Source organism: Fusarium venenatum (genome assembly GCF_020744135.1).
Source record: "Fusarium venenatum strain MPI-CAGE-CH-0201 chromosome Unknown EDB82scaffold_2, whole genome shotgun sequence".
Taxonomy (NCBI): Eukaryota; Fungi; Ascomycota; class Sordariomycetes; order Hypocreales; family Nectriaceae; genus Fusarium; species Fusarium venenatum.
In genome coordinates, this window is record NW_027072130.1 from 353,522 (window position 1) to 381,486 (window position 27,965).

Here is a 27,965-nt window from a genome sequence, read left to right on the forward strand (position 1 = left end):
TCACTAACGGAACTAAGACTAGCGAGCGAAAAACGCGTCGCGCTAAAGCCAAGCAACTCAGAAGCCGATTCATCCCTGTCCCCCGCAAACTACCCCGTACTTTACGGTTTTACCCCATGGTACAGAAAGATTGAGTGTTGCAATGACTCGGTACTAATTGGCTCTTGCCGTTGATGAATCGCTGAGTTAACCGAGATCTAAACTGTATATAGAGAGCCCTGTCGCTATTGTCAAAAATGGAAACTCTACATCTACTCATCTCACAAGTTTTCCCCAGACATATCTTCTGCATTCGTAAAATGGATAAACGAGACCCCATCAAGGATAAGCTTGACGACTGTGATGCCGTCACAGAGGAGCATGCTGGCATGAGCATGCCCTTAGATCCGTACGGTCCTTCTGGTATGCCTCCATCACACAATCCACGTTGACAAACTCACCAACTCCAATAGGTTTCCGGGGTCTTTTCTCTTCTCCCTACGTCGCAGCATGCGCCGCCTTCGCAGCCATTGGCGGCCTGTTATTCGGCTATGACCAAGGCGTCATTTCCGTAACACTTGTTATGGACCATTTCCTCGAGCGATTCCCAGAAGTCTCGGACGATGCCCCAGGCGCAGGCTTCAAGAAGGGCCTCATGACTGCCATGATTACGCTTGGGGCATTTATTGGTGCTATCAACCAGGGGTGGATTGCTGACTGGATCTCGAGAAAGCGCTCGCTCATGGTTGCTGTTGTTATCTTTACGATTGGGTCCACGCTTCAGACTGCGGCTGTTAGCTATGCAATGCTCGTGGTGGGTCGCTTTATCGGTGGTATTGGTATTGGGCAGTTGTCTATGGTGGTTCCCCTTTATATCTCTGAGATTTCTCCACCTGAGATTCGCGGTTCTCTTCTCGTTTTTGAACAGCTCTCCATTGTCATTGGTATCGTCATCGCATTTTGGATCACTTACGGTACCAAGGTACGTCCCCTGTCCCTCTGATCCCACCGCTTCGCTAACGATTACTCCTCCAGGACATGTCCAGCCATTGGTCCTGGCAGTTACCCTTTCTTCTCCAAATTCTTCCCGGTCTGCTGTTAGGTTTCGGTGCCATTTTCCTACCATACTCTCCTCGTTGGCTAGCGTCCAAAGATCGCGAAGAAGAAGCCTTATCCAACCTCGCCAAACTACGCGCCCTTCCGGAGTCCGACCCCCGAGTTCAGCAAGAATTCATCGATATTGTTGCCGAGGCCCGATTCCAAGTCAGTGCTCTCCGAGAGCGTCACCCAGACCTCACCCAACGAACAGACTTAAGCGGCAAGATTCGACTTGAGTTAGTCAGCTGGGCTGATTGTTTCAAGCCTGGCTGCTGGCGTCGAACACTTATTGGTACCGGTCTCATGTTCTTTCAGCAATTCACCGGCATCAATGCACTGATTTATTACTCTCCAACTCTGTTTGGAACTATGGGTCTTGACTTTGACATGCAACTCATAATGTCAGGCGTTCTCAATGTCACCCAGTTATTCGGCGTGTTTTCGAGCCTGTGGACCATGGATCGTTTCGGCCGTCGAGGTATTCTGCTTTGGGGAAGCATCGCCATGTTTATCCCGCATCTGGTCATCGCTATCTTGGTTGGTGTCTTCTCTAACGACTGGCCGAGTCACACTGCCGAAGGCTGGACCAGCGTCGCCTTCCTTCTGTTCTACATGCTCGCTTTTGGAGCTTCCTGGGGACCTGTTCCTTGGGCCATGCCGGCTGAAATTTTCCCTTCGTCTCTGAGAGCAAAGGGCGTGGCTCTTTCTATATGTTCAAGTAAGAATTCCCTCTGGTGCTGTGCTATCAAATACTAATTATATCAGACTGGATCAACAACTTCATTATAGGTCTCATCACGCCGCCTCTTGTTCAGAGTACAGGTTTCGGTGCTTACGTGTTCTTTGCGGTCTTTTGTCTTTTATCTTTCGTCTGGGTTTGGTTCAGTGTCCCGGAGACTAACGGAAAGTCTTTGGAGGAAATGGATCAAGTGTTTAATGACCGGGCTGGTACTGCGGATATTGCCAAGAAAGATCGCATTATGGCAGATCTATATACTGAAAGACAGGGTCAATAAGAGAAGACTGAGGATATAAGGTAGAGAATTGAAGGAACATATACAATTTAGTTTTTTAAAACAATAATACTCCTATCATGTTGTGTGCTGCTTGATCAATCGGAAAAGACCAAGGATAGACCCGACGAATTTATGTGAGACGCTGGGATTTAGTGTAGAGATCGGCTGAGAGGACATGGCCAACAGAACGTAAGAAAGCCTTACATGCCGTTTGGATGAGGTTGGCTAATAGTGTAGTGCACTTACGATACTTGCAAAAATATGTTATCTGGTAGATACTTGCGACAGTAGATCTGACTCACTTCGAGTTCTTACTCATGTCGAAAACGAGGGCAAACGAATAACAGACGTGCTCCAGCACTAGACGGATGTGCTACCACCAACCTGCAAGCCAATCTCTGTAGTGAAACAAGAAGATGACGCGTTTGAAACGATTCGTTTTACCCTGGGAACAGCGGCATCAGCGTGACAAATGTTCCACTTGTGTCATATACTATTATTGACGCTAGGGCTTCGCCAGGGATGCCAAAAGGGATACGAGATTGAGGTATGTACGGGAATGAAACATATCCACCGAAAATGAATACTGAAACCATTTAAACTACTCAAGGACAAACTTAGAGAACACGCCTCACAAACCTGTGGGATAGCCTTGGGCCGACCCAACGGCGGAACACGAGTTCATTCAGTCCAGACACTTTATTACGGTAAGTCATCATCGATGTCAAGACTTTGGGATTTCCCGATATTGACGATGTAAAAGGCCGGTCGTTGTCTTGTTGATAGAGTTGAACAAGATTCGTATGTCCAATTGCTTTGTGATATCGAGAATGGCCTTGGGTCGGCGGCCAAGTATGGTTTTCGTGACTTATATGCGGCTTGGAACAGAAACGATGAAAGTATAGGTTAATTTGCCAGGAGAAATTACATCCGATGCAAAGGATTGTGTAAAGTCGCCCAGCCTACGTTTGCAAACCAAACCATCTTTTCTTAGCCAATTCCTCACAGAAGGCGACTATCTTCTAGATGCTTCGCGTGTCTGTCTTATTCATGGCGTAGAAGAGTATGAGCAGTTAAATACGACGCATTTCAGCTATAGAAAATTATCGAGCGAAAGTGATAAAATTGAATGAACGCGCTGATCTTGATCCTCTAATACCACAGACCCTTGTTGGGTTCAACACCCTTTTCCTCGCAGTGATCGTAATACAACTGCGCGAAACTGAAAATATCCATTGTCTCCTTCAAACTATCATCATCGTTGAAGAATTCAAGACTGCCCGTGATGGTGAAAATCACCTCAGACCCAGCTCCCATAAACAGTGTATGGATCGTGCCGGGGTTCTCGACGACATAGTCACCGGGTCCTGCTACCCAGTCGTATCTACAAACAAGTTAGTAAATAAATATTTTAAAGAAGAATGTCGCTCTTACTCTTTGTATCTCCAGTTACCTGACATTGTAACTGCTGTTACGGTTCCTCGGTGTCTGTGCTTTCCAAGCCAACAATCCACAGGGGTGCGTAACCCTATGACGAAGCTACCAGATCGAGTCTCAAAGCGGAGAGGCTTAAGCTCTAAAGTACCCGTCCAGGGATGCCATAGGCTATCCTTGTTGCAGTTTATATACACATCGGGGGAGCTGTGTTTGTCGGTGAAGACAAGTCCCTTGCGGTCCTTCTCTGTAAGAACTGACTCTTCTTTGGAGTGCTTTAAGAGGTCGGAGCTCTTGGAGGCTGTGGAGTTTTCTTCTTGGGTTTGAGATGGTGCCATTTTTTCGACACAGAAATAAAAGGGATATATCGATTTGAAGATTCTTAGACAGAGCAGATTGCAGAAAGATGATTCTTCATCAACTAACCCCGCGACCTGCGACCTTTATAGTACGACAGTGCATGCTTACTAAAGTGAAACATTTGACACGTCGTTCGTTGGCTCAGGCTCGGCAGTTACATTTTGAGAAAGTGTGACATTAGATGCATGTTGGTGCATGACTCGCCAGGTTGGGTTGGTTTGCGGGGAAATACAGACGGCAAGGCTGCGAGATTCTACTTTTGAACGGTAATCGTTTGCCGCGGCAGATTGAAAGAGGTTAGTGATAGACGATTACCTTTGATAAGGAACGGATATGATACTCGTTAATTTATAAAGGTCAGAGACGACTGGCCACTGAGTAAGATGACATTTGTAAACCCCTGAAGGATGCATTCAGCGCAGGACCCTGAGTGGGGAAATTCTCGCATGGGATTTCCTCTTAAATGACTCCAATGGCTACGGATAGCTAGCGCAATGACCCAGCCGGTGTAGATCAACAGTCTGGGGTAGTCGAAGCGGCTTAGCTGAAATTGAATTGGATGCGGGGAATAAATTCAGACCGCTGTTGTGTGACTATCGCTGGTCTTATTTATTTAGTCTTGGCCTATCATCACCCGACAGCCTCATATTCATCATAACAAACCATTATCGTGTATCTGCGCGCTGAAGTCCTCATGACAGCCATTGCTATTCATGGTCTGGGATTTTTTTCATTCACATATTAGTAACACTTGCTTGATTACCAATGTATGTGACTTGACTCAGTTTCCAGGATGACCATGGTGTAAGTAGGTACGTATTGCACAAGATTCTATCGTACATTTCCAACAATTGATCATAGGTAGCGTCTTGCCACAGCGGGGTACGGGTCAAGGCACATCTGACAGGATCTTTAACCAGTAATTTGACAGACTAAACAATGATAAACTTCTCTCAGCCTTTCTTCAATTTGTCATTAAGTCACCATGACATAAAAATTGATTAACATGCCAGGATCTGGTGGCTTGCTTTAGCCTGGACGCTATCTGAGATCGATATTGTGGAATTTTACGGCACTCTCAAAGTCAATTGAAGAAGCGATACATCGCGCTAAATATCTCCTTACTCATTGTGTTGCAGATAGGTACGGGACATAATGTTTCATTAATAAACTATATACATGAGAATCATTACTAACTTTGTAGTCTAGCCACTACCAAATAACTTGCTGTAGACTGGCTACTATATAATTCTTGTGAGGGCAGTTCTCATCACTCTATCCAGTGTGTCGGAGAGAGTACATGCCACGCTCAATGGAGCTGACGACAATGTTACCGCTCTGGAAGTAAGGGTACACAGACCAAGCACCAAAGAACTCGGCAGTGCCACCGACCTCATCATCCTCGGGGTGAACATCGAAGAAACCAATCTCCTTGAAGCCAGCACCAGTGTCGTCTTGGTTAATTGAGCTGACGTTGACCATGCGCAGACCGGATCCATAGTTGGCCTGGTATGAGACGCCACCAACGATGTACTGGTTGTGATCGATTGCGCGAACAGGGCTCTTGTAAACACCACGGAAGACGGGGTACTCAAGGTCTTGGATATCGACGATGTATGTGGTGGTGTGCTGGTCAGCAGCAGGACCAGTCTTTTCTTGCTCATCGAGCTCGTCGTCCAAAAGAAGGTACTTGTGGTCCTCGGTCACCCAACCCTGGTGAGTGTATGTGGCGCCGTTATATGTAGTGCGAGAAATCTGGCGAGGCATAGTTCGGCGAGAGATGTCAACAATAGTAAGAGCATCCTCGTTATAGTTGAAGCAAATCTCGCGGCCCTGGAAAGCCTTCTGGGGTCCTTTGTAGATAACACACTGAGCGTCATGAACGTAACCGTCGTTGGCGACACAGCCAGCATCCTGGGGTCGCTTGGGGTTGGAGACATCAATCATCCAGAGACCAGCACGGCACTTGAGATCGCGGGCGGTACCGACAGCGGCAATGAGGTTTGTCTCTTCGTGGGCAACAATGTTGTGGCTGCTGCCGAAGCCGGTGAAGTGTGCGGCCAAGTCACTTCGGATGCTGAAGGTAGGAGGGTTCTTGGGATCAGTGTTGATAAGCTTGGTCAAGTCGAAGATCTGGAGACCGTGACCAGCAGCTTCAGAGCCAATGTAAGCGTAGTTGCCAATGACCTTGATGTCGCGCCACGAAGAGGCGACAGTCTGGGTGGGAAGACGGCCAACGTAGGTCAGGCTACCATCAGGCTTAACCTCAACGAAAGCAGTACCATCTGTTTGTCCAACAAGAGCAAACTCGCGACCACTAGAGTGAGTCCAGCCTATTAAGAAATTAGTCAGCAAATGTTGCACAGATGAAGAATAGCTTGAAACATACCCCAGATGTCATTGCCGACGCGGGTACGGCTACCCATGTCCTGGTGACGCAAGAAACCCAAGAGATCGATATTGTTGCAAGAGTATTCTCCTGCCTTGCCGTCGGAACAAGGTGTCACAGAGCTGAGCACCTTGTAGCGGTCCTTGTCAAATACACCGGCAGCAGCCTCGCTCTCATGGAGGGCCATCTTGCGCTGGCGAAGCTCCTTCATTCCAATAGCATTGGGAGCACTGGAGGCACGAAGGTAGTCCTTGTCGAACTTGGCGGTGTTGGTCTTCTGCGTCTGCGCGACGGCAGAACCGGCCAAGGTGGCAAGGAGGAGGGAAGTGAGACTGGCCTTCATGTTGACGGATTGGGCGTGCTAGGAGTTTCCAAAGAGAGGTTGAGTGAGGATCAAAAGGATGAACATTACATCGATCGCGGGATCAACGGAACACTTTATACTCATCACAAGGGTTCATTAAACAATGACAATCCTTTCCCGGATGGGAAGCTAGACCTTTTGTTCTTGGGAACTGGTTCTTTTGTTCTTGGCTGCTTATTCACAGTGAAAGATACGATAAGGCCTCATCTACCTAGACCAAGTCAAGTGAAATTTATGGATACCGATATCTACCCCTGGTGTTGAGTGACGAGTAGAATTCACGAATGACGCCGTTGACCATTGTCATGGCAGATGATGTTGTATATCGTATCTAATTAGAGTTAGTAAACGTGGCACGGTTTCCCCAGAACAATTGCAACCTTTACTTCAACGCTAAGAAATAAGATCCAGGCACAGAGATAGTGATTTTAGGACAAGGAGTTAGACCACCAGTTAAACTCCATACATATCCTCGGGAAGAAAAGGCCAAGACTATGCCAAGCTAGCTCGCCGATCATCTACCACTTTAAATCAAGCTTATAAACACATCCGTAAGGAGGCGATCACACGACCCACTGTCGACTTTTGTGACATGCCTATTTGAGATAAAGGCCCGCTTATTGCTCCGGGACCACCTGCTATCTCAAGACAAAAGTGCGTCCTCGGCACTCTAGGCCAGTTCTCTGGGCATAAATTACCAAGCTTCCAGTAAAATCGATCTGAAATGCTGTTCATGCAGATATCGATTGACATCCTCGATATCCGAGGATGCAATCCTACGTCTCCTTCTATTTGTTTTGGAGTATTGTAAGTTAGGGAACCTTGCAGATACTGGGACTGTCCCGGGTAAGTTCAGTATTTGGTAAGGATTAATAAATCACAACTAAATAAAATTCATATATTCAAACTTCATTTTTTAAAACTGCCGAAAACTTTAAGCTCCTATTATCATTCTTATATGATATCCAGTTTAATTACTTGTAGCGAACTGCTTAGTTATTCGGTGTCTATTACTGGTGGCTTGCTAGCATTAATTGAGAGAAAGTTATTTTTACTGGAGATGTCTAAGTTTAGCTTATCTTATCAGTTATCTTATCTTGATAGAGCTTGTCTCACGTGACACTCTCAACGTGACAACGGTGGGGACTGCTGACATCCTGGCTGGGTAAGTTGATAAGCAGATCTATGCATTTATAAAACACTTTTCGACCATAAATAAATCATGAAGTTTTCATTTAATCAAGGATCAGGGGAATTCACTTACGATGGAGACTCACAAGCTGAAAGCGGACATTCCAAGAGCGCCTTTTGTCTAGAAGGTGTCTTATTTCATCACCCGAGGGCATGATATGGCAGTGCAAATGCACAACATGGCGGGATGACGTCGAATCTTGTTTCGACATTGACACATGGACTCTGGACTTGGTGGGGTCTCCTCTGACAGCGCTTCAAGACAATCCGCTACGCAGCTATACAGCATGCGTGGAGATCTACTCAGGTCGTCGTCTATCCTTCCTACGAGATAAAGTTGTTGCATTCGAAGGTATCAGTGCAGCTTTAGAAAGACGACTTGAATCTTCTTTCAAATATTCTATGCCCCTTCGTTATCTTGACTGGGCACTTCTGTGGGTTGAAAGAGACGCACTAGTGGGCAACGAGTTCCAACAAAGATATGACAAACAGAAGCGGACAGAATTTCCAAGCTGGTCATGGTGTGGTTGGGACCTTCCTGTTCATTGGCCGAGATTGTTTCTCGAGGGAACACTATTCAACCTTCGCGACTGGTTCGCTAGTCGTACGTGGATTGTTTGGTACATTCGCAGATTCGAACAATAGAATCTTGCTTGGGATGGCGATAATCACACCTCCACCGAAGTCCACTTGAATCGATGGGATGGGTACATATCTGGACAACATGACCCTTACGGGAGGCTCCCAGGTGCTGCAGGGTGTCATTTTAGATCACAGGTCACTGTTGACGAAGTGACTGAACCCATGGATCATCGGTCCTATCCGTGCCTTGAGGGCAATTTGCTATTTCAAACCTTTACGGGCCACTTCTCGCTTTCCCGCAAGACGATGTCTGGGCCAGTCGTAAACACCAGTCAAGAAACCCATCTCCGCCAATTTGGTATTGCGGATAGTTTTGGTGACTGGTGTGGAACTATTACCCTTGATAAGAGCTGGTATAACCAGGTTGGCGGCATTTTCGAATTCGCTGCAATCTCGGAAGCTAAAGACTTTAGTATGGAGGAGCTTGATACGTGGACGTATTATGTCTCTGAAGAGAGGCAGCAGGCTGAGTGGTATTGCTTTTATGCATTGATGATTCGTTGCGAGGAGACCAAAGGTGGTCCTGTTGCAGAACGAGTTGGACTTGCAAAGAATTTTCAGTCTTCATTCTTTTTTTTCGATCTCTGAAGCCATGTGCATGGAAGACAATAGTGCTGGGTTGAGAGAGGAATTCCGGAGTGGATATACAGGAGAGCCAACATCAAATTAAATAAGCTATTAATTCAGGTTGGTTTTTACTAATGTATACTGGAGTAGTGCATTCTTTAACTGACTGGCTGCCTATAGATCTGAGGATGCACTCTTAAGTCTCCTCTCCTTTTGTTTTAACGAGGGGTTTATAAGCGAATGACGAGGTAGTCGGATGTGAAGCAGAAGTCCTTAGATTTTCTACTATCTCCAAGATCCACTCTATGCTCAGCAATAAGACCGAATCACTCATCATATAGTATTAGCTTTACCAAGGCAAGATGATTTTCTTATGTAGCTAGCTAGTGAGTTTATAAATACAGTAGGTCTTGTATGCATCACATCTTAATTCCTGTCCTCTTAACGTATAGCTCCTCGTTTATGCGGAGTTTCCGTTTTCATGCGGAGCTGTTGTCTTTATGTGGACCTTCCCTTATTTTCACGGAGCTTCCGGTTTTATCCTTGTTACGACAATCTAAGGAGTGGGACATCCAGACTACTTAGGTACTAACCGCACAGACATACTAACGCCACATAAGATGAAAGACATTCAATTATTGACAATTTAAGTGCCATCTAGTCGGCAAATGCCGAACACATGACATGAACCCCTGGAATTAGTGGCTGTTAAATTTTAGGTTGCGCCATGATTGGGTACCTTTGGCGCCACGGTTCTGGACTTCAATCACGAGGAAATGCATAAGCCTATCTTTTCAATAGTCTGCTGGTGATTGTTTAATCAGCCAATGGTGGAAGCTTTGGAAAGCCTCGTATATGTAGTTGATGTCATTCGGGTCGAGATTATTGCCGCCAATTCTACATTATATGTGCTCTTAACACGTGTGTGAAAGTGGTACAGTCTACTTTAAGCATATTCAGTATCCTAGCTGGGGCATAAATACAGCTGTTGCTTCCCTTTACGAGGACTTACTTCTTACTCAACTCACTCTCATCGATCATCAATTTATCAAGTAACATTGAGAACTTCTGCTATCCCATATCACAGGTCTATCCAGCGAAACAACAACCAAAATGTTTAAGTTTCTCCCCGTACTCCTCTTTGCGATTGGTGAGTTCCTGATATATCTCCTCTTTACAGAGGTTAATGATTCTTTCTCTTTCAGTTGGCAGTGTCTTTGCCGAAAATTACAAAAACCCAGGCTACGGTGATTATGGCAATAACCAATGTGCAAAGTGGTGTGCCGCAAACTTCCGTCATTCAGGCAAGACGTGTACAGCTCCGGCTGCTAAAGGCAAAGGCCCTTGCTACGATTGCGGACCGAAGAGCACCAACCGGGCCAAGAAGCTTTGCAATGGGGTTTGCAAGGACACTAAGTCTGACAGTGCCAACTGTGGCAAGTGCGGTAAATCGGTAGGACTACCTGAATCGAACAACCCAGATGATGCTAATTACGAGATTTAGTGTAAGAAGGATACCGAGAAGTGTCAAGGTGGAAGCTGTGTTCCTAGCTGTCCAGCCGGCAAGACCAAATGTGGCTCGTCGTGTGTAGACACTAAGTCTGACAATGCTAACTGTGGCAAGTGTGGTATATCGGTAAGACTACCTGAATTTAATAACCCAGATGATGCTAATAATGAGATTCAGTGTAAAAAGGACACCGAGAAGTGTCAAGGTGGAAGCTGTGTTCCTAGCTGTCCAGCTGGCAAGACCAAATGTGGCTCGTCGTGTGTGGACACAAAGACTGACCCTCAGAACTGCGGTGAATGCGGCAAGACTGTAAGTAATATCGCCTCGAATGATCTAGTCTTTCGAGCGGTTCTCTTCTCTTCTGCATCATAACTAACCACGTATCATCTAGTGTCCCTCAGGTGAATGTGAGAACGGCGCTTGCGTAGCACCTGGATGCGCGGGTCAAACCTGTGACACGTTTACAGCCTGTGGTCCTGGAGGCTCTTGTGTGTGCGCTTCCGTTGCGGGCGGACGAGGATTTTGCGCAGATGGGCAGACGCCTTGTTCTGGTCTGGCTGACTGTAATGCTAGTGTTGACTGTCCCAGTGGCCAAGTCTGTGTTGTAGGCTCATGTTGCACGCGGAACGTTTGTATTAGCGCCGATACTTGTACTAACCCTGCAAGCAAGGCTGCTTTCAAGAAGGTTTCGGGTGATACTGTTGGGAGTCGTTCTGGTGGTATGTAGTGGGAAGAACGGCATCTGTTTTGTATCGTACCTGAGTCTGGGGAAATTGAATTCAAAGCGCTTGCAGATAAGTACGTCAACATAGCAAGCTAGAAACCAATACAGACAGTGCGGGGTTGATTGATTGGTAGACTCACGAACTGTCAAACACGTGAATTGGCAACTGATATTATAAGTAAATTAATGTGAGATACTAGTCCGTGATATCTAACTAGATATCCTTTGAGGCCTGGATCCTTCTGGGCCATCTGTATCTAAAATCGCGTCCTGGCTACTGTTCTTAAGTTCGAAAACCGTTTCAACGTAAATCGCATTCTTTGGGTTGTTTCGACCCTCAGATCGTGTTACTTGGTCTCTTTGTCTCGAGCTAGATGAAGCACCAGTTCCCCCAATTGTAGAAAGGCGCAAGCTGCGTTGGCGTTGTCCGTAGTCTGAGTAGCCGTATATAGGTGCCAGCGACTTGAGTCGTAGGATGTTTTTGACCAGAGGCCTAAGAGAGGGCGCGCAAGCAGCGATGATGCCGACGTTGAGTTGCAGACTATACTAATGTAAGTTTGAAATTGACTGTAAGATGAAAGGGGTGTACTCACAGGCCCCAGAATTGGATATTGTAAAGGCTGTGATAGATGAGTTAGATTCTGAGCACGTCCGAAAATGGTTTGACATACTATGTGTTATCTCCCGCGGGATTGTATCTCATCTGGGAAATAGCCTTTACTAAACCCATCACAGCGGAACTTCGAAATTGTTAGATCGATAGTGCGTCAATGGCCAAGCTTTCACGTACCCATATCCCAGGCTCAGAATAATAATAAGGTAGATTCGTGTTTTTAGAGGCATCTTCAATGACCAGATGAGCGGTACCGGCAAGGTAGCAAAGGCAATGTCTGTAAAAATATTGAAAGCTGAGCACGTGTTAGAAGAAGTTTTGAAGATCGGCCATTTAGCTCGTGACTTACCCGAATTGGCGAGTCCGAACGCAATAAACATCGGTACAGGATAACAAGATCCTTCTATTGACCGGTCCCATTGCCTTGCGACTGGAATGCAAAAAAGAATGAACGAAAGCCACGCCTCAATTGTATATGCAACCACAAAAGCTGCAGAAGACTGATCAGTCCACTATTCCACTATGTCAAGTCGGAGGCAAGGACAAACCTATCATGCATTGTAGAGTAATCTTGTACCACTTCCATGAATTCCCATTGTATTTGATGAGTTCGAGAGCGATTGCGATTTTGAGTAGGCCCATTCCCCCGAGAAGGGGGATCGTCGTGATCATGAAGCTATATCTGCTGAACTCGGTAAAGTCGGCTCGTTCTATCGTATCGGCGTGTTTACCCAGACCGTGTGGAATCATGAGAAATAAGATGATGGTGCCCGCAAGCCCAGTGCACTAGACATATTATTAGAAAATTAGCTGGCCCATTGGATATAAGACACTGTCGACAAAGAAGCAAAACTTACCGCACTCAAGACAATAAGTACATCTTGCGCGCCCGGGGATTTGGAGATTATCCAGCGGGTATACGTCCGTGCAGCGACGACAGTTAGTGCGAGAAAGTTGATCGTAGTAATAACTCCTATGATCAATGTTGTCTGTGATTCTGCCACGCGCTTGGGATCTGTGTTTACAACGAATGGTGGAGGAGCCGGCATTGTGGAAGCATCGTGAGTATCATCAAATGTTTAGGAGAAAAGTGGCAACGAGACTGAGACGGGTGTCAGTTGAGCTAAGTCACAAATTCTGAATTGTCCATCTCGTTCATCGTGCCACTAGGTGGCTTCGATTACAGCACAAGTACGAACTTCCCCTGCATATGCCATATTACCCGGTATGCATCAAATTACAACTGAAGTTCTTGCTGTTCACTCTTGGCTGTAGGTAAATAGATGTACTTCTGTCAATCAATATTCAACTTGTTGGTTCAGTGTGTTGCCGGTTAAATAACTTCGTTTCTTCACCTTCCACATTCAGTCATATCCCCTCACACCAGAAATTAGTTAGGTTTCATATAAAGTAATGATTTAAAATAAACTCCGCAGAAAAACGTGTTGGTTGTTACCGAGGAGTAATTGCCCATGTCAGGCATATTCTTTCGTTCAGTTCAGTGGACTGTGCCTCCATCCTGCCGAATGTGCCTTGCAAAAACAACTGATTATCTCGGTCCGGAATGCCGGATCCGCACGCCGGGTAACCAGACCCTGCACCCCGCTGGATGTATGTTGGTGGTGTTGAAAAATTGACTGCGGAGCGATGCTACAAATAGAGGTTACTCCGACTTGGCTAATGCAGGCAGGGATCAAAGCTTTGGTGGGTTATCCATTGTTCCGGTAAGCTGCATGTCAGATTTTGATATTTATCTGGTCCTATTTTATTCCCAATTTAATGGTTTCTTCCTCTTTGTTCTTGTATGACCATTGCTCAAAGTCCAACTTCCGCAAGAGAACTAGTCAATCATGAAGATCTCTGTCGGAATTCTCGCCACCGTGCTGGGCGCCTCCAGTTATGTCGCCTCGGCACCTACCGATCAATCGTCGGCTAGCGATCTCATCCTGTCTCTGAACGATAAGGCGATGTCTGCATTGGAGACCGCGGAGACACAACCCAGCAAACGATCGGGACCTAAGAAATGCACAATCTTCAACGCTGCTGTGCGCCGTGATTGGTAAGAAGCCCTGATCCTCTAGACTGCCTCACATTGCTGTTCAAGACTCACACATTACCTTTTACAGGAAGACACTATCCAAGAAGGACAAGAAGGCTTACATTGACGCCGTGCTTTGTCTGCGTCAGAAGCCGTCTAAAGCCGACCCGTCCTTTGCACCTGGGGCTCGAAGCAGATATGATGACTTTGTTGCTGTTCATATCAACCAAACATTGAGCATCCACGGGACTGTGAGTATCCTCGTTGATGGTTCGTGGATTTTCGACTGGATGGCTAACAGATATCTAGGGCAACTTTTTCACCTGGCACCGATATTTCACTTGGGCCTACGAGAAGGCTCTCCAAGATGAGTGTGGCTACAAGGGGACACAGCCAGTAAGTGAGTCTTGAATATTGATGGCGCCGGCTTACAAGTTATTACAGTACTGGAATTGGTTCGAAACCGGTGACTTTGCTACTAACCCCGTCTTTGACGGTTCTGCAACTAGCATGAGTGGCGATGGCAAGTATTTCGAGCATGAGGGAGCTTGGTCCGGCAAGGGAAACATCTTCTTGCCAAGTGGTAAAGGCGGAGGTTGTCTCAAAAACGGTCCATTCAAAGACGCAGTCGCCAATCTGGGACCCCCGAGTCCCGGCATGGACGGTATGGAGGCCACGAAAACGCCTCTCGAATATAACCCACGCTGCCTCCGCCGTGATCTTAGCTCCTATGCTGTCGATGAGTGGCTCAACCTACCAAACCTCCTCAACATTACCATCGGCAAAGCGTCAGGTTCTATTCAGGCCATGCAGGACGAATTCCAAGGCCGATTCAACGACAAATTCTTGGGCATGCATGCTGCTGGGCATTTCACTATGGGAGGTGACTCGGCAGATCTGTTTTCATCTCCTAATGATCCTGTGTTCTTCCTCCATCATTCTATGGTTGACCGTATCTATTGGGTCTGGCAGGCTTTGCATCCTAGACAATCTAAGGATATTGCCGGTACCATTACTATCCTTAACCAGCCTCCAAGCAGAGACGCCGTCAAGTCTGATCCCTTGAATATGGGAGTTAATGCACCTTTGATCAGTATCGGCGCCGGACTCGATACCCTTGGTGGTTCACCTTTTTGCTACATCTATCTGTAGGGTAGAATACAGCCACAGTATTTTAGTATATATATATCTATTATTGTAAAAACATTAGATCCATAATGTTAAAAATGTTGAAAAGTACTAAAACACTATATACAGTATCTCCCAAGATTAGAGAGCGCTACACATAAGGGACGTTTGGATACCTATACAAGCTGACTGTCCATGTTATTTCCAGAAACACCACAAGAGGCCCCCTTGTTCCGTCGCCCTCCTATCACTGCTAAAGTGTGTGGTGGTGTGGAGTCTGGATTGGCTGAATGCACCACCTGGGACACATCACCGTGCATGCGGCTGACTTTACAGCCCCCACGACATGGGCTGAAAAAGCCCATCCAGCCTCGTTTCCCCTCTTCTTGAGCCATCCAGTTCCGATAGTTGAGGTTCCCTGTGGGAAATGTTCTCTTTCTTTATCCGTTGCGATATTTTGATCCCTTGGTCAGAAACGTCGCCGATAGCTACTCGAAATAGCCATCCCAATCATGTCTCCAAAGAACAATGACCATGGAGAAACGACCACCAACCTTGATGATCCTGCGAAGCCTGTGGGATCAAACTTAAAGTCTGGTCCATATCTGAGTCCTCTAAATTCACCTTCAAAGAACAAAAGAGTGTCTGTTGACAAAGATCGTACGGTCGAAGCTTTCAACTCTCATCTTCTTAGTCCTCCATCAAGTCCGCCTCAACAATCGTCAGAATTGGCGGCTGATGAGAAGCAGGCGAAAGAGGACGCGATTGACACTATAACGTTGAAGGCTCTATTAGGTCTCACAAACGGCCTGTGTGGAGCTTTCGCAAAAACAAAAGGGCGACCTTGTGAGCGTCGGTCACCAGCCCCCAACAAGGCCGCGGCCGCTTCTCAGCTTGAGTCGATGGTAACACTCACTAATTCTTCTGTGGATCTTGAAGACAAGTTGAATACGCTTGCTAGCCTTGTGCATTGCAAAAGTCACGATGCAGGCCTTCCAAAGAAGGATCGAATCGAAGCCTGGAAAAAGGCGTTTCCTATTGGAGAAGTCACTGTTACCAATCCAATCATTTTGGTTGAACAGCAAATAAGACAACTCCTCGCTCTAAAACCACCTACCACTTGCTTTAGAGTAGTGGAGGACACGAACACGAAGTGCAATCAGGGCATTGGCGGCTTACGAGTCAATCATTGTACACTGACGATTAATGATATTATCACTTCCAGGGCCTATCTAAGTGACTCTCATCTAGAAGGTCTGCTTGAAGTTCTTGAGAGAAGTATGTACTGTCCCGCGCATACAAAGGAGAAGAACCTTCACATGTTGGCATCCTGGAAGTCTAGCATTGCAGGGTTTCTTGTGACGTTGCCCAAGAAAGAGATATCGGAGGATTATGGAGACCCTTCCGAAGATTCAAGCACCGACAGCGAGCCCAAGAACCCTCTATCCAACAATAGCGGTAGTCTGATAAAAAGCGAGAGATTGTCAATCCCTAACTTCGACCAAGACTTGAGCACCTATTGGCCTGTCATATACAACACCTCGCCTTTCGAAATAGTCGAGAGGAGCAAGAACCTTGCTGACCATAGATCTTCATACCGCGTAATCAAGCAAAGAATTGATAAACCACTGGTTCATCCGCGCCATGGTTATATCTATATGTACGAGGTTGAAGGAAACCCAGGATTTGTCAAGATTGGTTGCACGACTCAGTCGGTGGACAAGCGCCTCAAGGACTGGGAATTTGATTGCAACAGGGCCCCCAAAGTCCTGTATCCGATCCCTTCAAGCACTGCTGAACTTGTTCCGCATGTTCGTCATGTTGAGGCATTGTGCCACGCGGAGTTAAATCATCGAAGAATCAGGATCCATTGCCCCGGTTGCTTGATACAGCATCTAGAATGGTTTGAAGTGTCATCCATGGAGGCCATTAAGGTCATTCAGAAGTGGAGCACTTGGATGAAAACAGAGCCATATAAACCCCCGGCGTTAAGAAGTGGGCAGAAATGGATATGCAAAATAGAGGAGATAGCCAGGTTGGAAAGGATGGACAACTTTATGGATGAGGTATCAGCAGCCAGCTGATAGAGTTGTAGCTAAATTAACTCAAGAGGTTACTGATCTCGCTTAGCCTAGTCTTTTGATGGTGTAATTGAATTCATTTGATTTACCCTATACCAATCTGTCAATTCGATCCTCATGAGACTGGGCTAAAGGGGCGCGAATATCGTGACTTGGCAATATCAGTCAGCAGTGTAAGACGGGTTCCAATATTAGACGGAGGTATTTGCCAGAAAGGTACAAAGTCCTGTTTCGCTTCTGATCTCACTGGTAATTGCTTGGCACTAGGTGCATGTCAAGACGCATGTCAGCCGAAATAATAAGCACAAAGATGACATGGGCTCTTGAAGCAAATCTTTCCGAGATGGGTATAAATAATACATCAAACCTCGAGATAAGTCAGGATTTTCAGTTCTTTGTAATTCATGAGCTGACGCTAGTGTCTGATAACCTCTCATCAACCGCCCATACATCCGTCATTCTCTGAAAAAGTCAAGATGTCTCAGTCACGCCCATCAGATGTAGAAAACTCCCTTATTTTGTCCACTGTGGCAGGCTTTCATGAATATTTCAGTTCTCCTCCCCCTTTCATCGAGGGCTCCAAGTACACAATACCTGATGCGCTGAGCGTCGTTCCCCTTCCGCCCAACCTCGGCGGACTCAAAATCGAGACATTCGCCGATATGTACGAAAGAGTTGGGGGACTACTCGCCAAGCAATACGAAGTCGGAACGAAAAGCTTCAAACACCAGCTGACGGAGCCAAAAGCAGAAGTATGGATGTCTGGTAATATTGCTGCCGTGCTTGTGGGTTGGTCTGCCTCAATTGATGACCGTGAGAATTTCGTGCACACCCTCCATCTTTGCACGCTCCACCGTCTGCAGGGACAAGATTCTGCAACGAACCCGTGGCGTATATCAGGGCTCATTGATATGCAGCATCTGCCCCCTGATGTACCGATGCCAGATATCGAGACAGGTCCCTTGACAGAGATTGTTGGCCTGTTTGAAACTCTGCGTGCCCGTATTGAAGCACAAGTCTGGGAGCCAATTGTTTCAATGCTGCTACCAGGTGCAGGGGCCACGGTATCGCAGGTTGCTCAACCTCCCAAGACGTTTATGTGGTCGGAGTGGATCGGGAAGCTACAAGCTTCCGCAAATAGTGACATTTTACCCCAGAGGAGAATCCACAATTTTGAGGCCAGGCGTTGCATGGACCTAGCCTTTGTATGGGCACCATTTGTAATTGAGACTGAAGGCCATGAACAGGGCCGGGGAGTAAGCGTTGCTTCTTTTAGGCAGGAAGGAGGACAATGGCTGATCAGTGGGCTTCAGGAGTCAAGTTGGAGTTAAGGGCGGCGTTCACTGTGGCATGGCTGAAGCTCACAAGTCTATGCATAATGGCATTAAACGTCCTTCAATGAAATTGATGAAATATGTCCTGATCTAATTATCTTTACACTCGTCTGAAGATCTCTGGCCAGCGCGGTAAACGGGAACCAGTAGCTACACTACAGTTAGAGGCGCAAATTACTACTCGTCATTTTCCTAGTCACTTGTAAGTAATTGTCGTTTGACAATGAAAGTCCAACTTACGCATTTGAAGGATCGGATATAATCCTGTGGACCGGCAAGAAGCTCCCTCGTGTCTCTGCACTGGGTCTCATCCCCGTAAATACTGAGTGATTGGCAAAAGTCCAAACCGTAGAACTGGCAGTTTCTTCCACGGGGAATAGCGACGGATTTTGCTTTGAACAATCCGCGGCAGCCCTGCTTGTTGACACCACCGTCTGTGAATTGCTCACATGATGTGCGGGGCATGGACGCGCCCATAGTGTAGCAGTCGCCTTGGTTGCCCTCGATGATTTGGTACTGGGTGTTGTCATTTGCATCGCAGTTGTCGACATTGTCGTAGAAGGTGACTTGTAGAGTTAGAGAATGAACATGGTGCAGTTGGGCTGGGGCTACCTACGGGACCACGCCGATGCCTGTGTGATAGCAGCGAGGATGGTGAGAGCAGTGGCAGTGGAGAAATGCATTTTGTATGTATGTAGGTCGATCTGTATAGAATAGGGAGTACAAGTTATGTGAATAGTAGTTGTTGGGGTTAAAAAAGGATATTGCTTGGGAGAGGTTGAACTTATATACTAAGGATGACTGACTCAAGAGCACTGTCTCCATGGATGTCCCGCACCTATCCCCACTCTCATTACCCCATTGTGGAGAGTATTTTGGCCAGAGGATCAAAGGATCTAGTGGCGGTGGATCTCCAAGCCAGATTTTAGACTAGAAGCTTCAAACCAGACACCTCGGACTTGACATCTCGGACTAAAAAACAGGGCAATCAACTAATAGGATTATTGCCAAGTCACCATTTACTATTTGTCATATATATTTATCTGGTTATAACTAAATATGTAAGAAATTTCTTATAATGTAAAACTATTAGAACGGTTTATAACAGACGTAGTTCATTAGCCTAGCTAGCTTACGATATAGAGACTGTAAGGTCTAGTCATGTACCCCGGACACGATCAGCTGTTAGTAAAACAACAGTTAGTCGGTAAGTCTGATTCAGTAGAGCATTGTCTTGGCGATTCACCGCCTCATTCGAAGGATTGCAACCTGAGTCTGAGCATGTCAATGCGAATCCTACTTGTACATAGCGCTAGAGCACAGATCATGAATCAAGAATGCAGCGGTCGGCTGATAGCTCCATATCTAAAATACATGGCTCCATATCAGTGCGATGATCATTATATAATTGAATCCTTCGGCTAATACAAATCACAAACACGCTAGCACGTCCCAACTACTGAACCTCTCAGCCTCAGACCGTCATGGGGCTGTGCTCTTGGCAGTGGTAAACCTGGAATTTCTCCAACCATCTTCACCACAGCGGAAAAAGCAGTATTCTGACGTCAGTTTTCCTCTTGAGATCGAAAACCGATTGAACTCCAGGCTGAACGAAGTTGTTCTCCTTAGGGCAGCATCTCATTAATAGAGGCGCAATCAATGAACCGTTACATAGACCGTGAGTCGGTATTCTAAGGAACACATGGAATCTAATGTTGACCTATCTATGGTCCTTCTTCAATGAGATAAGTTGACAGTGGAATATTGGAAATTTCCAAAGGCAGGTCTAAGTGTATAAGGCATACTGAGGATTTGGCGTCTATTAAGCTATTTGATCTCAGATAAGACTTATCCACTTGAAATCTAAACCCTTTTCTAATATCTGGCCATCCATAATCCCATGAACATAGGCTTGCCCAATAAATTGATAGTATATGTTTCCCTCATCAATTTTAGCTTGGCGTAGTATAAACGGCATATTACCTCCTTGGAAGATAGCGACTGCGTCTCCGGTTTGTATGTCTGGTTGCCCAATCCCAATCATTCCTGTTTCTGTGAAAAATCCCTTGCGGCCAAGGGCACAGAGACTGCTGCCAGAGGGGTATTGCTCAAGTTCATGATTGACAATTGCTTCTCTGTTATTGCCTTTTTCGAACCTTTTGTAATAACCTTGCCCTAGAATCATGTCGACCATAAGCGTTCGCTATGAAGCTTTAAGGTACGTTTCCCCTTGAGGGTATTCGTCATTAGGGCCACCTTGCCACTTAATAACCATTTTCCTCACGGTATCACCATAGTCCATGATATCTCCGACTTTTGTAATTCTTTTCAAGATTAAGCCTCGCATTTTTAACACATTATCAGAACATGAGGGGCTGATCTGAGGTCTTCTGTCCCCGGAGGCATTATAGTGCTGATAGAGACAATACCAGCCCAGTTCATCATTGTAATCTTGGTTGTGAATTTTAGCACACCAGTCCGGAACCCAACTTGGTAATGTAGGAGACCGCTCCTCCTCGGCGGTTCTCAGTAAACTCATAAGTGTACCATGTTTCTCAATAAGAGAGCGGGTTGCAAGCTTAAAAACTTGCTCATACGGTAAAGAGTAGTCTGCTGAGATACCACTTCCAAGGCCAAGATAGGCATACAATTTATCTCTCGGATCGGATGCATGCCGATTCCTGAAGAGGTTGAAAGCATAGCCCAAGAAACCGTTGTTTTCCTCTATATGTCCCTTGACATAAATAAGTGCATGCATCTGGTTCCAGAATGTTTCGGGCACAGTTAGGCTGCCGCAGCAATTTCGGTAGTAGTGGTTAGTGGAGTTGTTATAGGCCTTTTTAAGCCAGGAAAACGGCAATTGTGATGTCCCGCATACCACAATGGCATCTGCTGGTAGAACTGTTTCCTGCACGGTCCATGCCCGATGCCACCAAGGCAATTGGAGTAAGCAAGACAAGCCTGCCCACCCGTCATTTATCAAATCCTCGTTTTCGCCGTGATTAATGCACACATCAGAGGAGTTGGCCAGAAGCTTAATCAGATTGAAGGCCGATCTTACTGCTTTGTAAGAGATATAGTTCGGTTTGTCATTCAGTCCGTCAGAGAAGTCGCCCAACCAGAGTATCGCTGTTGTAGTACGCGAATAAATTTTGCTCATCAGCTGCACCTGGTGTGATTTCTCGACATCATTTTCTTGATCAATGCACAAAGCATCCACCCAGAGACATCGTTCATTCTGTGCATATCGTAATCTTCGAAGGGCATTGAACAGATTGACTGTGACATTCTTTTGACTGCCATTAACTTCGATGGAAAGATGGTCGAGAGGATCACCCCAAACGTAGGACAGCGCCTCGTATTTATGGTTGTCATCGAGAGATGCAGTGCGTAAGACACAGCGCAGGAGGTCGTCGCGGTTTCCTGGTAGAATATGTAATATTCGAATCTGGTGACTGTGCAAATCGATTTGTGGGAATTCCAACAGATGAGACATATCGTCTGGGGCCAATTGCAATTGCTGGATACAAGTATTCAGTGGTGCATCAGTACGATCCTGTGTTTCCCAGGACTGAGTGTCAGTTTGCGGCATTCGAGGGGTTGAAAGAGTGTGGACCATGTTGGGTTTAAATGAATGTAATATTGGAGATTATAATAAGAACAGTTCAAACTCGTTAGTAAGTGGCGCAGTGGTTGCATACATCCAATAATCAATTGGCATATAATATAACCCTGTCTGAACACAGCCCTGTTCTACCATAGCCACATTTCATTATAGCATAGAAATTTTCGTAGAACTGTAACATTATACCCTGCCATCAATTAAGTGGGGTTTCCTCACTACATTCATAACGTTAGAGTACTCTTTCATCAAAAGCAGTCCTTTAACAAGGAAGCGAACTGTACTAGGCTAAATTTCATTACCTGGACAACCAGCTCGATACAGATTTATACCAAAAGGTCGTGACAATGGGTGAAACCTACCAGTCGCCATTGCCTTCCTAAACAACTCGAGAAATACTATACAAATTACAAACAAGGCCAGTCATCTTTCCTAACGCTACAATACTTTCAGGTGTATGCCTATTCAATTGCCTAAAACCTTATGCGAACTGCAATTAAGGCCATCCAATACGAGGTCCTCTCTAATCAATCGGATAATATGGTTTTCGGACTTATGCTTGCTCAGATCATATTTTTCCTTTAACAAATGTCACATCCTCAGTCGTATCGCTGATCAAATGATTTGTATCAAATCAAAAAATCCTCACATGAGTCTCCGGAACCGAAAATGGATTTATCTTTCATGAGGTTCTCGTTTCATCACGTCAGCAGGATCCCTGCTTCACGTCTGGTGACACGCCCTGGCAAACTGGTAATTGGCCCATGAGGCGTATGGACCTGCACTGCGTGAGATTGCAAGTTCAGCTATTGCGGCGTAGCTCAGCCCTATCAACCAACATAGCATGGCCCTTGATAATGTCCAGAAAATGCGTGATATTTGACGCAGCAACGATTACTACAAGTATGACACAATGTCCAATACTCCCAGCTGCAATCCGTAATCATTGTCGATTTTTTCTGTTATAAAGTCTTCCTTTTTCCTAGGTAGATAATGCCATCAGCTATCATGGAAACGTCCGCCAGCGGCTTGGATGTCAAAGCTGTCGCATTCGGTGCCAATGTCGACGAAGAAGTCACTCGAATTTGGAAAGACGTCGAGGGCCGCGTTGTGCAAATGGCGGGCGGTGATCCGGCCAAGATCAAGCAAGGTCTTGGCATAAATGATGTGCTACAGTACTTAAACGAAGACCAAGTCAAAGACAAGCAAGTATCTGAAAAGTATGGCACTGTCAAGAATATATTCAACCGAACCCTCCAGTGCATTCAGACAGTTGGTGGTATCGTTGCAGATGGAGCCTCTTATGTATACTTGGAACCACATCTGAACGTTTGGAAACCTCTGCTTACAGACTCATAGGTCTTTGCTCCCGCCGGTCAATGCTACAATGCCCTCACATTCGTAATTCAGGCATGGCAGGGGTATGAAGGTATCTTCGAGAGTCTCGCTGGGCTTCTAGAGAAGTGTATCGAGTTTCTTGATCGTCTCGAATACTACGCCAAGCCGGGAATGGACTCAAAGCTTACAAGAGTTGCCTGTCAGCATCTTCAAATTTTTGTCAAGATCTGCGACCGTAGTCTAAGACTGCGGTCCAAAAGAAGCAAGTTTGCCGCCTTTATGAAACAAATGTTCCTAAACGACGATGGTATGCAGGGCCTGTTGAGTGAGATGCAAAACCTCGTCGATAAAGAACATTCGCTTGTATCAGCACAGACATGGAAGTCTAGCAACGAGGCAGCTACTAACTCAAGGGACGGCTTATTACTCACTCGAAACTTGCATAGTAGTCTAGTTGACGACAGGAACAAGAAACAACACGATACCGATCGACTGAAGTGGAAGCAAACTATTGTCAATGCCCTAGAACTGAACCCTTCCATTCTGAAGCCTGATTCTCAAGCGCCATGGGATAAGGCATGGAAGCGGCACAAAGAGAACAGATTCGAAGGAAGTGGTGAATGGCTTATTCAAGACCCTAGGTTTGTTTCCTGGGTCTCGGGCGATCAAGATTCGAAGCAAATTCTGGCTTTCCAGGGCGACGAAGGCGCAGGCAAAACACTTTTAGCAGCAAACGTTTTACTTCACCTGCGGAAGATGAGGGGGTCTGGTCCCAAGGTTATCATCGCCCACAATTTCCTTGACAAGGATTCCAAGTCGTCAACCATCCAGGAAGATGCTCTCGATATATCCAGACATGTGATGGGGCAAATCGCTTTGTCTCACGACCCCATCATGAAGAGTGTAGCGGGTATCTGCGACAAAGTGAGAGACTTCAGCAGCCCGCTCGAAATTTTAACAGCACTTCTCCTCGACAACCAAGACCTTTTGGCTATGGATTCGAACATGTACATCGTTCTCGACGGTTTGGGTGATAACGCTGAGGTCTTGATCAAGTTCTTACAGAATTTCTCCGAGAATCCTCTTATTCAACGCACTCGTATTCTCCTGACGGGAAAGAAGCAATTGTTTGAAACCATCAACAAGGCTGGTGGAGTAAAAATGGAGAGGATTGTTCTCGGAGAGACGAACAGCAAAGACCTTGAAATATATATCAAGAAGCGCATGGATGGCATGGAAATTCTGAAAGACATATCTCGGCCAAGCGTTTCAGACCTGCGGGCAAAGATCCTCCAAGATCTCCAGTCATCCACGGAAGGAGATTACTACAAGATTGGACGAGTACTTGATAATATCGCTACAGCAACTGAGGCTGAGGAGATAAACTCATTGCTTGAGTCAGCAGGGGACATGCGCCCGGATCAAATCGAATCTGACATTGAGAAGCTAAACCAGAATTGCAACGCAAAGGAGATTGCTGAGATTAACGAAATCATTCTCTGGGTCAATACTGGCAAGATGTGGTTCAACCCCCTTTCAATGGAGGCAGCACTCGCTTTAAAGGCCGGCCCCGGAGGGAGCACATCACTGATGTCAATAGAGGCTAAGATTGCTTCGAAGTACAGCATCTTTTCTACTGAATCGGGCTTTGTTGAGTACAAGGTCGATAATGTTGAGGATATGGTTCCGCTGAAGAAGCGAGATGTGACCGATGATGGGAGCTCAAGTGGTTTCAAAGAAATCCAGCCAGCAGAGGTCAACATCATCAAGCACTATCTGTCGACAGTATGCCCAAGCGATCTGTACAAAAAGTTTGGCTTCGATCAGTTCTTCGAATGCAAAATGACACGCAAGAGCAACTATGTCTGTAGGGATCCAGACAACGCAGAAGCCACGATGGTTCTCCGCTGTATAACCTGTCTCTCCGATGAGCGGACCAGCAAGACAGAGCGCCTCCACTCTTACACAACCGAATATCTCCAGAAGCACTTAGAAGAAGCCGATTTATCATTAACTGACCGGTCTATCAAAGCCGAGACCGGAAAGGCCTTGGTCCGGTTATTCACTGAACAATATGCTTTGGACTCTCTTTTTGGCTTCCACTTGTTTATTGAGGATACCTCCGAAGTATCCTTCTCAGCGAATGGCGTTCCTGATACTTGGAATACCTGGATCTTTTCAGACGAAGGAGTCAATTCGATTGCGAAATGGTTCAAGGACTCGGCCGTCAAGGAACTTGTGAAGGATAATGAGTTGATCATCTCTTTTGAAATCGCCAGTAATCGCCATCTGGCTCTATTTGGCGCTGCTGCCACGACGGCGGCTCAAGACCTTTTCATGAGAGACACAAGCAGACGTGAAACTGTTCGAGCCTACATTTTGCTTAGCGCATTGTTGAACAAGGTATGTAGAGCGTCACTCAAGGACACTGTAAGGCGAAGCTAAAACATGTTAGGGATAAGCTATCACAGACAAAGAACCGGCCGACGACGAGAAGACCGGCGAGTCTGAAAATGTAAAGAACGAAGAGAAGAAAGGTGCAATTAGTGAAGACATCGATCCAATCTACAAACCAACTTTGGAAGACTTCCAGCGAGTGGAAAAATGGGCAAGCGAAAGACTGAATGTCACAGACAAGGACTCGAAATGGGAGGCAAAAGCCTCGCTACTCCTTTCTTATATCAGAGGCGAAACAATTCCCAAGACTTTGGTTGAACATAGAGCTCGCAAGGCACTATGGATGGAACCTGAGAGTTGGGTCGCTACGTACGCACTTTCCCGCGTGACAGAATCCAGAGACGAATCTCTCCTAAGCCTACAGAAGGTTTTTAACACGCTGACTGGCGACATTGAGTGGCAGAAAGAACGCGGCCACAAAGGAATTCTGGCACGAATTATCTACGACCTGGGAGACAAGTATTGGACAGATGAGAAGCAACGTGAACAGGCCATTACCACCTACTCCATGATATTCACATTAGGCCGCTCGATCGAACTTTTCGCAAGCTTCAAAGATGTTCTTCAGAAGTATGCCGAGGCTGAACGCTGGGATGTCATGGCAGAATTCTTTGACCGGCTTCTTGATGAACCTGAAGATGGACCCAACTTGGCAGGTGACTTCACCTTATACGAGTTTTACAACTACGACTTCCATACTACATTCGTCAAAATGGTTCGCGCGTTGGACAGATTCGACCTCTTGGATAATTTGTTCGCTCGAGCCATCGCCAAAGCCACCACGAAAACAGAATTGGAAGGTCGTGGATGGGATGACACTCTTCGGTTCCGGTACGGCGAGACTCTCTTTGAGATCCCCGGTCATGAGGAAGCTGGAATACACGTCTGGGAGCTCTTACTCAAAGACGCGCCAGATGAAACTCGAGAGTGGGTAACACGCGCAATGGTTAAGTGCACCGTCCCAGCCTGGTTGGAACTTGCCATCGCCAGTAAAGATGACCCAGCACGAGCACAGGGATTCTTTGACAAGATCGAGGCTCAATATAAGGAGCTCCAGGCACTGGGGACACGCGATCAGGAGTCCACTATTGTGTTTGCTCAGTACTTCAAGTGTCGTGGTGATGTGGCCAAGGCTAAACAGATCCTGAAGCCTTATGTCACAGAGCAACTTGAGATGCTTTCTGACAATCGTACTGACAATGACCAGCCATCCCTTTGGATCCTCGGTCAGATCCTGTCAGTGATGCGAGACTATGTCAATATCGGTGTTTGCATGGACATGATGCGGTACACCAACGTCGTTGTAGCTCGTGAAGAGTACGAGGCCGACTTGACCAGATACCACGAAGAGCAAAAACAGAAAAAGCTTGCTGAAACCAAAGGCGAGTCCTTTAAAGGTACCTTTGAGTCTGAACCCCAGGAGCCGGATAGCCGCATCGTTTGTTGTGACGGTTGTGAGGTCAGTTGGGAATTTGCCAGCGAAGTCTGGACATGTATGAGTTGCAGTGGCGCAATTCAATTCTGCGTTGATTGCTATAATAAGTTGCAGCTGGGGAATTTGAACAACAGGGTCTGCAAAAAGGAACACGAGCACTATTTCCTGCCCAAGAGGAATGTTGAGGAGATTGATGCGCTTCCTAAGGGCTCTGTCAAGGTAGGTGAGAGGACTATCACTTTTGAGGAATGGAAGGACGAGATTCGGGGCCAGTACGTGAATCTCGTGTCTCTTTCTGATTAGCAGTTGTACAAGGGATCATCGAGTATCTTTCTAATCTCTAACCTGTTACGAACCCCCGCGGATGCATTATATAGACCTCAAATTATCCATCACTTTTCTTTGTCCAAACATACCCAATAAGAACCGTGAGCTACCAAGATCCCCGACTTTTAACTCGCGATTTACACTTGCGACTAGTCTTATAATATACGCCATTAGCCTACCCTAGAACCAGAAGCAGGCTCTCATATATTCGATTAGACTAATTAGTATACTTAGCTTGAAAGCTAATGATAATAATTCTCTACTTAACAATACCTAACCTGTACTATTTACTATCAGGAGTCGTGACACTTTGCCGCG

At 46.2% G+C, this 27,965-nt stretch overlaps 12 protein-coding genes across 12 annotated transcripts; 7 read left to right on the top strand and 5 right to left on the bottom strand.

Moving 5' to 3' along the window:
* Positions 1-299: 299 nt before the first annotated feature.
* EDB82DRAFT_534897 (general substrate transporter) lies at positions 300-2,170 on the top strand (the record flags this gene model as incomplete). The annotated part of the gene is made up of 4 exons (XM_025732829.2): positions 300-402; positions 453-961; positions 1,015-1,795; positions 1,843-2,170. The coding sequence occupies 4 exons, from the start codon at positions 300-302 to the stop codon at positions 2,091-2,093; spliced, it is 1,644 nt and encodes a 547-aa protein (XP_025583796.1). The 3' UTR covers positions 2,094-2,170.
* An 822-nt stretch (positions 2,171-2,992) lies between these two features.
* Positions 2,993-3,936, bottom strand: EDB82DRAFT_494348 (RmlC-like cupin domain-containing protein). The gene is made up of 2 exons (XM_025732830.2): positions 3,528-3,936; positions 2,993-3,477 (listed from the first exon to the last, which is right to left on the bottom strand). The coding sequence occupies exons 1-2, from the start codon at positions 3,863-3,865 to the stop codon at positions 3,246-3,248; spliced, it is 570 nt and encodes a 189-aa protein (XP_025583797.1). The 5' UTR covers positions 3,866-3,936; the 3' UTR covers positions 2,993-3,245.
* A 1,050-nt stretch (positions 3,937-4,986) lies between these two features.
* Positions 4,987-7,049, bottom strand: EDB82DRAFT_120725 (uncharacterized protein). Its single transcript, XM_025732831.2, has 2 exons — positions 6,277-7,049; positions 4,987-6,220 (listed from the first exon to the last, which is right to left on the bottom strand). Exons 1-2 carry the CDS (start codon positions 6,617-6,619, stop codon positions 5,163-5,165), a joined length of 1,401 nt encoding a protein of 466 aa, XP_025583798.1. The 5' UTR covers positions 6,620-7,049; the 3' UTR covers positions 4,987-5,162.
* Positions 7,050-7,835: 786 nt separating this feature from the next.
* EDB82DRAFT_573521 (uncharacterized protein) lies at positions 7,836-9,461 on the top strand. The gene is made up of 3 exons (XM_065609945.1): positions 7,836-8,435; positions 8,477-9,160; positions 9,221-9,461. Exons 1-2 carry the CDS (start codon positions 8,313-8,315, stop codon positions 9,059-9,061), a joined length of 708 nt encoding a protein of 235 aa, XP_065464416.1. The 5' UTR covers positions 7,836-8,312; the 3' UTR covers positions 9,062-9,160; positions 9,221-9,461.
* A 499-nt stretch (positions 9,462-9,960) lies between these two features.
* Positions 9,961-11,640, top strand: EDB82DRAFT_120795 (uncharacterized protein). The gene is made up of 5 exons (XM_025732834.2): positions 9,961-10,190; positions 10,246-10,493; positions 10,545-10,676; positions 10,728-10,859; positions 10,942-11,640. The coding sequence occupies exons 1-5, from the start codon at positions 10,154-10,156 to the stop codon at positions 11,275-11,277; spliced, it is 885 nt and encodes a 294-aa protein (XP_025583800.1). The 5' UTR covers positions 9,961-10,153; the 3' UTR covers positions 11,278-11,640.
* On the bottom strand, positions 11,204-13,137 carry EDB82DRAFT_120781 (uncharacterized protein). The gene is made up of 7 exons (XM_025732835.2): positions 12,745-13,137; positions 12,436-12,673; positions 12,237-12,377; positions 12,065-12,182; positions 11,946-12,014; positions 11,868-11,894; positions 11,204-11,815 (listed from the first exon to the last, which is right to left on the bottom strand). The coding sequence occupies exons 1-7, from the start codon at positions 12,934-12,936 to the stop codon at positions 11,485-11,487; spliced, it is 1,116 nt and encodes a 371-aa protein (XP_025583801.1). The 5' UTR covers positions 12,937-13,137; the 3' UTR covers positions 11,204-11,484.
* Positions 13,138-13,592: 455 nt separating this feature from the next.
* Positions 13,593-15,139, top strand: EDB82DRAFT_494359 (uncharacterized protein). Its single transcript, XM_025732836.2, has 4 exons — positions 13,593-13,946; positions 14,014-14,176; positions 14,235-14,321; positions 14,370-15,139. Exons 1-4 carry the CDS (start codon positions 13,738-13,740, stop codon positions 15,075-15,077), a joined length of 1,167 nt encoding a protein of 388 aa, XP_025583802.1. The 5' UTR covers positions 13,593-13,737; the 3' UTR covers positions 15,078-15,139.
* A 294-nt stretch (positions 15,140-15,433) lies between these two features.
* On the top strand, positions 15,434-17,328 carry EDB82DRAFT_494362 (T5orf172 domain-containing protein). Its single transcript, XM_025732837.2, has one exon. The coding sequence runs from the start codon at positions 15,566-15,568 to the stop codon at positions 17,135-17,137; it is 1,572 nt and encodes a 523-aa protein (XP_025583803.1). The 5' UTR covers positions 15,434-15,565; the 3' UTR covers positions 17,138-17,328.
* Positions 17,329-17,425: 97 nt separating this feature from the next.
* EDB82DRAFT_494363 (uncharacterized protein) lies at positions 17,426-18,518 on the top strand. Its single transcript, XM_025732838.2, has one exon. The coding sequence runs from the start codon at positions 17,611-17,613 to the stop codon at positions 18,463-18,465; it is 855 nt and encodes a 284-aa protein (XP_025583804.1). The 5' UTR covers positions 17,426-17,610; the 3' UTR covers positions 18,466-18,518.
* Positions 18,519-18,555: 37 nt separating this feature from the next.
* EDB82DRAFT_120811 (uncharacterized protein) lies at positions 18,556-19,257 on the bottom strand. Its single transcript, XM_025732839.2, has 3 exons — positions 19,085-19,257; positions 18,709-19,034; positions 18,556-18,660 (listed from the first exon to the last, which is right to left on the bottom strand). The coding sequence occupies exons 1-3, from the start codon at positions 19,149-19,151 to the stop codon at positions 18,646-18,648; spliced, it is 408 nt and encodes a 135-aa protein (XP_025583805.1). The 5' UTR covers positions 19,152-19,257; the 3' UTR covers positions 18,556-18,645.
* An 810-nt stretch (positions 19,258-20,067) lies between these two features.
* On the bottom strand, positions 20,068-22,060 carry EDB82DRAFT_565929 (heterokaryon incompatibility protein-domain-containing protein; the record flags this gene model as incomplete). The annotated part of the gene is made up of 2 exons (XM_025732840.2): positions 20,068-20,603; positions 20,691-22,060. 2 exons carry the CDS (start codon positions 22,058-22,060, stop codon positions 20,306-20,308), a joined length of 1,668 nt encoding a protein of 555 aa, XP_025583806.2. The 3' UTR covers positions 20,068-20,305.
* A 974-nt stretch (positions 22,061-23,034) lies between these two features.
* Positions 23,035-27,623, top strand: EDB82DRAFT_534907 (uncharacterized protein; the record flags this gene model as incomplete). The annotated part of the gene is made up of 3 exons (XM_065609277.1): positions 23,035-23,395; positions 23,450-25,831; positions 25,926-27,623. Exons 1-3 carry the CDS (start codon positions 23,084-23,086, stop codon positions 27,621-27,623), a joined length of 4,392 nt encoding a protein of 1,463 aa, XP_065464417.1. The 5' UTR covers positions 23,035-23,083.
* Positions 27,624-27,965: the final 342 nt, after the last annotated feature.